This window comes from Rattus norvegicus, chromosome X (assembly GCF_021556685.1).
Source record: "Rattus norvegicus strain SHRSP/BbbUtx chromosome X, alternate assembly SHRSP_T2T, whole genome shotgun sequence".
Taxonomy (NCBI): Eukaryota; Metazoa; Chordata; class Mammalia; order Rodentia; family Muridae; genus Rattus; species Rattus norvegicus.
Window position 1 is genome coordinate 2541418 of NC_141554.1, and position 10206 is coordinate 2551623.

Sequence of the window (10206 nt, forward strand, 5' to 3'; positions counted from 1 at the left end):
GAGCATGTGAAACTGAACTCACCCATGGGAAAATTTCTGCCTGAACTGCATTAGTGCAAAGACTACAAGTTTGCACCAGCTTTGTAAATATTTGGACACTTGACTCAATGCTTAACACACTTTGGAAAATCTCCTGGTGTTAAGAGAGAAAGTATTAGATATGAAAATCTGTGAGAATAAATCACTCCTAAGCTTTGATTTTTGCGACTACAGAGAAAGACTTTGACTCTGATGTAACTGAGTGTCTAAAAGTATTAAAAAATCAATATCTCTTATCTGCAAGAATCCTTTTAGTGGCTTACTGCTCTGTCTTCCAGAAGATGAGTGTTAATTGTGTCAATTGCTCTTTTTGGCAGGAAAAGGGCTTGTCTGTCAAATGCTTTTCAATCGCCAAGAAGTTTGAGGTACCTGGAGAATGCTTCCTCCTGTTCATCCTCATCCTGCTCTCATGGCCTTTGTTATCTGCACCAGTCCATCTCTACACACCCCCATGTACATTTTTCTGATGAACTTACTTATCCTGAAATTTGGTTACACTAGTTCTGTCATACACAATATATGGAGAGACTTGAAAGTGAGATCTGAGGAATCTCTCAGGAGGGATGTGCCACACAGACGTTTTTCTTCACACTTTTTGTATAATTCAGTGCTGCCTATTGCCAGCCATGGCCTTTGTCCACTGTATGGCCCTGCTTCATTCTGCAGCCCAAATGAGTAGTGAGGTATGTTCCCACATGGCAAGTGTTTCACGGGGAATAGGTTGCCTTGTAGGGTTGGGAAAAAACTACTTGAGATCCAAATCTAACCACACACAAGGAGTTGAAAAATTATTGGTCATCTTCCATACCACAGTGATATCCATGCTGAACCCATCATCTTTGCTTAAAGTATGAAGAAGTCAAGACAGGACTGAAAAGAACTCTGGGTCTGAAGAAAGTTCTGATAATAAATAGATAATTAAGGATCCCAAAGTGATCTTTCAAAAAGGTGCAAAGTCTGTGAAAGAAAGAAAAAAAATAATAACTGTGTGTTTTCTTGCTGTCTTGAAACAAACTTTAAGAAACATACCTTTCTTTAAAGTGTTCTCTTTATTCACCACCATGCTTAATTGCAAACAATTGTAAAGTATGCTTGCTACTAAATTACTTTAGTAGATTAATCCTGTACTTAAGTGGTTTCCTCTGGACAGAGTTTAAACCACATGTTAATGTCTCAGGGTCTTGAAAATTCTCTGTATCCATTCTTAGCTATTTGGAAATCTTTCAGAAATTGTTTGTACATGATCTCAGCTCGTTATGATACAATTCCATATTCCTCAGTACATGTAAATTCTTTGCATTGGACTGGAACTGCTAATTAGTTCTCAGGAGAGTGAATTGTTAACCTCTGCTTTGTGTACCATTTGATCAGTCCATACTTCAGTTCTGTTCACCCAGTGTCTATTATTTTGGAACAGGAGTAGTCTTTCCTCCACTTTTTGATTTCTAAAAGGGCTGTGGAAAAGAATTTCAGCCAGGTGATTCTCAACATCAATATCATAGTTTCAGATAAACACACACACACGTACACACACACACACACACACACACACACACACACACACACACGCACACACACATACACACATGCACTTACACACACACATCCACACACACACAAATATGCATTCACATACAGGAACTGAAGTGGGTTTACAAGTGACCGAATACAAATATAAAAGTCAGCTAGAGTTATATAATTAGATTCAGGTTGCTATTCAACAGTAAAATAAAATAATATAAAATTAGAATCTTGAGTCTTTATGAGTATAATGAAACAAAAATAAAATTCCATTTAAGTGTGCTGAAAATATTGAAGACATTGACAAATTACCATGACACCAAAACTACAGTATTGTTTTAGGCATGAGTCACCCATAAGAAAGACAGTAATTATATTCTCCTCAGACTCATTGTACTGAGTCTACTTACATGGAGTAAGGACCATTCAGGTCAAAATGTTGGTAAAAAAATGACGAGATGTTGAAAGCAATGCATAAAGTATTGAAGAGACACACAGTCTTTCCATAGGCATTAAGTAATTCTCTTTTAACTTCTATTACTTTAAAAGGAAATACAAAAGAAAATACATTAAAATATTTTAAATATGAAAGGAAAATAATTTAAAATAATTTCATTGCTCCATATTTGGTTCTTGTTAAGATGACAGATATCCTCCTAATGCTTAACTGCGATAAGCGAAGCAAGAAACACTTTGTGGTATCTGTGGCAAGTACATATAATCTCAACCTAAAAGAGGAAAACCACTGGGCAAATCCAAATTCAGAGACATTCTTGCAAGGTAAGTAGTTATCTTCAAAGGTGTGGTCACAGAAGATAAAAATATTAATGAATTATCACAAAACTGAATGACTTAAGATATGTAATAAGTAAATGTTAACTGGATTTCTGGATTGGATATGGGCATAGAAAGTGTACAGTTCTAGAAACATTGTTGTTATGATTTGGTAAACCTACTGTGTTACTTGTAACAATTTTTTTTCAATTTTCTGATTTTTGAGAATTAGTCATTAGATTGCTTAAAGTATAAAAATTCAGGAATTAGGACACGACATAAAACCATACTGTTTCCTAGCAATTAAATCGGTTTTTCCTGTATAGTTTGAATTCTTCTTTATTTTTTGTATTTATTTATTTTTTTAATTTATTTATGTCTCAAATGCTGTCCTCCTTCCTGTTTTCCCCCCAGAGTCCCTTAAAACAAACAGCATCCCTTTCCGATTACTTCTTTCAAAAAGACAAAGCAACACTAGTTAAAAGTCATGTTTAGTCCCTTGATAGCTGTTCCTTTGGCCACACATTTGAAAATCTATATCATTGATAGTGCAGACATTAGGAAATATCTTCAAAAATGATCTTCAAAAATTAAATATTCTCCAGTAATCAGCTATCAGCTATCAGCTTGACAAAAGTGGAAGAATCCATGAACAAAAATATCCTTGTAATGTACGTAGAGAAAATTGATCAGACAAGAAGGAAAACATGTAGCAACCTTCCTGGATTCAACACAATAGAGCCTACGTTCCTGTAGTGTATTCTTCATGAGTTTATAGAGTTTATGGGCTAATACCTGGAAAAGAACTCCTACAAAAACCAGCAGCAAATTAACCACAAACTGCAATGTTTATACAAACCAAAGAAATATGTGTAAAGTATTATTTTCAGCTCTATATGAGAATATTAATATTTTTTAATTCGTATATTAATAAAATTTTAATTTCATTTCTGCAAATTTTTATTGCAATTTTTTAAATAAATAGATTTTAAGTGACTTATGTGATCATTACATTTTAGTGGTTTTGATTGCACTATAGAACAATAAAGTGTTTATTTGACTGTGATCATTACTATGAATATTCACGAAAATCAAATTATGTCAAGCAGGAACTGCTCTTCTGTTTTTATACTTTTAGTTGTACATATGCTTGTTCACATGTGCAACACATGCATGCCTACTGTCCAGGAGGTTGAAGAAGGTGTGAGGTTCCGTGATGCTGAAATTACAGCCACTTGTGAGCTGTCAACGGGTTCTCTGGAAGAACAGGTAATGCTATTAATCACCGAATCATTCATTCATCTGCAGCAAACACCATTTTTTGTAAATATAGTGACTAAATTGTCCTGTCTTCTGCATAGACTACTGTTTTCTCAAATGTGATAATTTAATATTAAACATACACCCACCTGTTCTTAACTTCATATATATATATATATATATATATATGTATATATATATGTATATATATATGTATATATATATGTATGTATTTGTATATATGTATATATATATATATATCATACACACACAAATACATACACAGCCACACACACTCACACTCACACACACACACACACACACACACTGCTCTTACATTCAAGTTTACTTACTTACTTACACACATACACCTTCTTCTTACCTTCAAGTAGACTTAGTTATTTTCATAGTTATTTGTTTATTTATTCACTTTACATGCTGCACACTGCCCCATCCAGTTCACCCCTCTCACAATCCTTCTCCCAGCCTTTTCTCCTCTGAGCAGGAGGGGAACCCTCGGGTATCTCCTCACCTTGCATATCTAGTCTCTGTGATCACACCATCTGCTAGTGAGGACAGACACAGCAGCCTAGATGAATGGGTTGAGGAGGTAGAGGTCATATCCAGAAAGAGGCAGAGAGCTGGGGTAAAAGATGCCCATGAATCAATGGGTGTTTCCTTAGTTGAGACTCACAGCCTCAGTGATATGGACCTGAAGAAGCAATCTCCGGTAGCCAGAGAGCAACCCAAATGGAGTGATAAAGACACCTACTTTTGACCCAAAATTTATTCTGACCACAAGAAATGAAGGCGCCGTGCATAGAACAGAGAGTGAGGAAATATCAACCAATGGTTAGTGCAGATCGAGACCCATCCCATGGATGAGCACCAATCCCTGACACTATTACTGACACTCTGTTATGCTTGGAGAAAGGAGTCTAACATGGCTTCCCTCTGAGACACTCCACTAAGCTGCTGACTCAGACAGAAGCAGACATCCATTAGCCATACCAGGGGTGGTGCTTGGGGACACAGATGGAAGAACAGAATGAAAAGGATTATGGCCTCTAAGGATATAGGCAATCCACAGGCTTTGTCTTCATGTGGGTACCGAACAACTAGAATTGGGTTTCCCCAAAACATGTTGTATGTAGATGGGACATCTGTTTCTTTAAAATTCATTCATTTATTTACTCACTTTACATCCCAAGATCGGTGCTCCATCTTCAAGGTACGCCAACACCCATTGTCAGGGGAACCCATAAAAAGACAAAGCTATATATTTCCTACCTATGTCCTGGTGGCTCAGGCTCAGTCCATATTCACTCTCTGGTTAGTGGTTCAGTCTTTGACAAACCCCAAGAGTCCCCATGAGTTGATTCTATTGGTCTTTCTGTGAAGTCCCTCATATTATCTGGGCCTCGATTCTTCACCTGTTTTTTTAAAGACTCCCCGAGCTCCAGCTAATGTTTGGTGGTGAATCTTTACACTTGTTTCTCTCAGCTATAGGGTGGAGTCACAGAGAGGAAAGTTATACTAGGAATCTGTCTGCAAGCATGATAGAATATCTTTAATGTATCAGAGATAGGTGATTGCTCACGCGGTAGGTCTCAATCTGTAATAACCATTGGTTGGAAATTCCTTCCATGTCTACTGTTTCAGTCTTTGTCTCTGAAGATCTTGTAGGCTGTGTTCACTTTTGATTGAAGGTTTAATGGGTGGGTTTTTTTCCTTGTCACATCACTGTGAGTCATTCCTGGCTACAGAATTGGCAAATTAAGGATCTGTACCCTCATTGCTACAGTCACCCCAATAGACATCCTGGGGACTCGCCTTTCCCAGTTCTCTGGATCTTCCTTGAGATATGCACCCCACACTTGTGATTTCCATTCTCTTTTCCCTGCTTTCCCTATAACTAATTCCTCCAAAGCCCACTCCCTTCCCTACCTCCCCTCCCATTCAGTTTCCTCCCTCCCTCCATCCTCCTCAATATTTATTATGCTAAATGCATTTTAAAGTCAATATTTAGGAAAAAACACTGAAAAGTGTAGGAAGTATCCCACTCACATGTTGCTAACAGTGGACTGTGCTAGTGGAAATTTGTCTCTACAACCTCTCAGTACTAGAAGTCGTCTTAGGCTTCCTATGTGTATAGATATTTGGTCTTTCTCAGATTTCTGGCGCGTTTGGAGACTGATTATAGTCTCATTGCTTATCAGGCCGTATAAATCTGGATATAGATATTTTTTGGATAGTTATCAGATAGTATACAAGCTAGCCAAGACATAATATAGATTTTAAGCCTTTCTCAAGCTGAAATGAAGAACTAAATATTATTTCTAACTGATATAGTAACAGACTGGGTGTTGAATATATCAAATGCTTTATAAATTGTTGAATGGTAATAATCTTACTCAATTGATATATAAATGAAAAGTCTGTTTAACTGGACAAAAAGGGGGAAACATTGTTTACACTGAAGTTATCTGTATTTTGATGCTAATCCACTGCTCTAAGGACAGCTGCCTTGTCCTGTACTCAGAACTCAGGTGAATTCTGCAAAACCACTTTACCATTAAATTTGTGAAGTACAGGTGAGGGGCAGGTCCAGTATAGAAGGAGGCCTATCATTGGAGGAAGGAAGGATGGACAGGAAAGAAGTTTGAAGGAAGTAGAAGAGACTAGAGGAAAAAGGAGAGACAGAAAGAGGAGAGGTGAGAAGCCACGGCAGGTGAAGTTAAGATTCTGCTCTGTGTATTTACTTGTTGTTATTAATGTTCCAAAGGTATGGATGGTACCAGGCTTGGTATGCTTAAGTGGGCTATTATATCTTATCAATTGGGTCAAAGATTATTTTGTTGTGTGTTCTTTTATGTGAGGATTTGAGTGTAAGAATGTGTGTGGCAGTAAGAGACACTGGGCAGATGAGGAGTAGGGCTGTATTCAACCAAGATATCTAGCAGAGGCTTGGGAAACTACAGTGACAGTGTTAGCGGGGTAAAAGACTACTTTTATTTTTATATTTTTGCAACAGCACATTCACTTCTGTATTTGACATGCTCTAGGTGTGTCCCAAGGAAAGATCTACATCTGGTTCCAGACAGAATGTGCTTCTTAGGTTTATCAATCTTATCTAGTTTTGGTGGCTGATTTTATATATATATTTAACATGGATTCTGAGCAGCTACGTCAAGAATGTAGAATCCACAAATGCCAATGCCAAATAGAATCGCTCCTGTTTTTTGAGCCTATTAAATTTGAAGTTTCACTGGACCTCAAGTTCTTCCCTCCCTGTCAATCCTTTATCTTATCTTTGGCCAGAAGAAAGAATCATTTTAAAACATCCAAAATGCTGAAATATCACCCTTTGGAACACAGGAAGGTAGATATTACAGAAATGATATCTAATGGGACTACAGAAACATTTTCAATTGTCCCTGCTCTCCTTTTATTTACTCAGGCAGCTATGTATATGCATAAAATAAAAATTTGATAGTTTATCATTTTAAGTAGATACACAATATTTACACTTGCAAATTCACTTTATAGCTTGGCCACCTTTGTTGCCAAAATCATTGCAAAAATCTAGAATTGGTAAACAGAATGTTTGAATACACATACAGGAATATCTATAAAGTCCCCTAACAAGGAATGAACAATTAGAAAATGAAATACAAAATTCACTCAGTTAAATGCCTGTAGAGAAAAAAAATGGCCTTTGAGAAAGAGGGAAAATCTAGAAAATTGAACAGTTTGTAACAGGAATGGACCCGGTAATAGAGTTATTATCCAGATGAATCTCCTACAACCCATGTTCCTAGATCTTTTCTACCCAATACAAGCCCCTAACGGACTTGGTCCATTAAGAGCCTGTAACCACTGATGAAGAAAAGAGAAGTTTCCAGCTGTAGAGAGATATAGTACAAAGGTTACCACTGTGTCACAGGAGACTCTCCTGGAATAGGCACCCTTGAATCTGGTCAATATAAGGAAAGCAGGTAGGCCATGGCAGTTCTCAGTGACATCATCATTTGGCCCTCCCTGAAAAATTTATTGTACCCTGGAGAGCACTAGCTTTTGTGATGTCACAAGGAACTGCATCACAGATATTCCTGCAGTACACCTAGGGAATACTAAATGGCCTCTATTTCAGTACAAACAGTCATTTGGGAGGGAGAACAAAGAGTATGTACATAACAGAAATGAGTAGAAGAATGTTGGCCTTCTGTTTAGTTTAAAAAAATGAAATATGTGGTACATGGGAAAGCACAGTGAGTGCTGTGTAGGGGTTGTGAGGGTTCACTGAACACATAGCCTTGATCTGAGCCTTCCATATATGGGATTCAGGAAGTGCGAACCTCTCAGTAGCATCTGGTTTTCCTTGCTTGTTATGGTTCCTGGGAATCAGAGATTTTTTATCATTAATTTTATTATTCCAAAAGTCAGGTGTTGGGACAGGTATAGTGTTTTTTTTTCTGAGAGCCCATGCCTTTTATTTTTTCCCCCAAAAGGAAAAAGACCTAAGGAGGAAGGGAAAGACAAGTATTGTATGCTCAGCTCAGAGTAATCTCCTCCAGCTTTGGATTCCTATAGTACAGTTTCTGTCTGACACTGACATCTGGGAGAGAGAAACACTTCTATTTTAAACTTCATCACCTCATTCTTTCCACTAGTGTTATGCTGACTACCATTCCCTGACAGTGTCCCTCTAGATTTCTGAATCAATATGTCTGATTACCTTGCAGTTTTATTTACTTATATTTCTTTGATTTTTTTTAATTTTTAAGTTAATTTTAATACTTTTTGGATATTTCTATATCTACATTTTAAATGTTTTTTTCCTCTCCCAGTATCCTCTCCATAAGAGACCTGAACGTTTCCCTTCCTTTACATTTAAACCCCCCTTACTGCCCCTCGACATTTCCTTGAACTGGGAGTCAAACCTAGGGAGAACCAAGGGCCTCTCCTTCCTTTGGTGTCCAACAATGCAATCCTCTGCTACATATGCAGTTGGACCCATAGGTCTGCCCATGTACAGTCTTTGAATACCTGTATAGTACCAGAATGTTCTTGTTCATTGTCATTGTTCTACTGATGGGGTAGAGCATCTTCAGCTCTAGTAAACCTTTCTCAAAATTTACCAAGAAGAGGTCCATTTACAAATCTCTGGTTTGCCACTGGCACTCACTTGTGTAAATAACATGCTCTAGCTGTGTCTCTCAGGAAATATATATAACCTGTCCCTGGAATCATGCACTTCTAAGCTTCATTAATCTTAATCATATCTAATTTTGGTGGCTGATCTATCTATCTATCTATCTATCTATCTAGTTATCTATCTAGATATCTATCCTTGTCTCTGTCTCTGTCTCTGTCTCTCTCTCTATATATATATATATATATATATATATATATATATTTGGTGGCTTCTACATCTATGAAATTATGTGAAATTTTAATATGGATTCTGTGCTCCTAGGTGAAGAATGGAGTATCCACAAATGACAATACCAAATATACTCCCTCCTGTTCTTATGAGCCTATTGAGGTTGAGGTTTTACTGGAACTCAAGCCATTCTTCTCCCTTCTCATCAACCTGTATCTATTGTTTGGCTTGAAAAGTATAATTGTAAAACATCCAAAAGCCTGAAGTCTCACCCTTGGAACACAGGAAGGTAGATATTAAAGAAATAATATCTAATGTGACTACAGAACTGCATTCTATAGTCCATGCTGTCCTTTGATTCACTGATGTCAGGTAATTTCTGCATTAAATAAAAATTTGGGCGTTTATCATTTGAAGTAGGTACACAATATTTACACTATTAAATTCACTCTTTAGCTTGGCCAGCTTTGTTGCGAAAATCATTGCAAAAAACTAGATTTGGAAAACAGAATTATTGAGTACACATTCAGGAATATCTATAAAGTCCCCTATCAAGGAATTAACAATTAGAAAATTAAATACATAATCCACTCATTTTAATATCTGTAGGGAAACAATGCCCTTTGGGAAACAGATAGAACTTAGGAAATTGAACTGTTTTTCACAGGAATGGACCTGGTAATAAAATTATCCAGAAGACTCTCCTACATCCCATGTTACTAGGTATTTTCTACACATGCCAAGACCCTGAATAACTTTGTCCATTCAGAGCAGGTAACCACTCATAAAGCAAAGGGAACTCTCTAGCATTAGAGAGATGTTCTGCATAAATGTTTCCACTGTGTCAAAGGAGACACTCCTGGAAAGGGCACCCTAGAATCTGGTCAATATTAAGAAAGATCTTTAGCAGGTAGGCCATGGCAATTCTCAGGGATAATGTCATTAGGCCGTATGTAAAAAATCTCTTGCAACCTAGAGAGCCCTAGCTTTTTCTGTGATATCAAAAGTAATGTCGTGACTGCAGCTGCCTCTCAGACATTCCTTTAGTACCTCTAAGGTTTATTTTTTTTTTTATTAACTTGAGTATTTCTTATATACATTTCGAGTGTTATTCCCTTTCCCGGTTTCCGGGCAAACATCCCCCTCCCCCCTCCCCTTCCTTATGGGTGTTCCCCTACCAAACCACCCCATTGCTGCCCCCCCATAGTCTAGTTCACTGGGGGTTC

The 10206-nt window shown here is 37.3% G+C and overlaps 1 protein-coding gene across 1 annotated transcript; it reads left to right on the plus strand.

Annotated features, from left to right (window-relative positions):
* Positions 1–356: 356 nt before the first annotated feature.
* Positions 357–9311, plus strand: LOC147998118 (uncharacterized). The gene is made up of 4 exons (XM_087600935.1): positions 357–722; positions 2202–2340; positions 3473–3603; positions 9074–9311. The coding sequence occupies exons 1-4, from the start codon at positions 603–605 to the stop codon at positions 9242–9244; spliced, it is 561 nt and encodes a 186-aa protein (XP_087457061.1). The 5' UTR covers positions 357–602; the 3' UTR covers positions 9245–9311.
* The last annotated feature ends 895 nt before the right edge of the window (positions 9312–10206 follow it).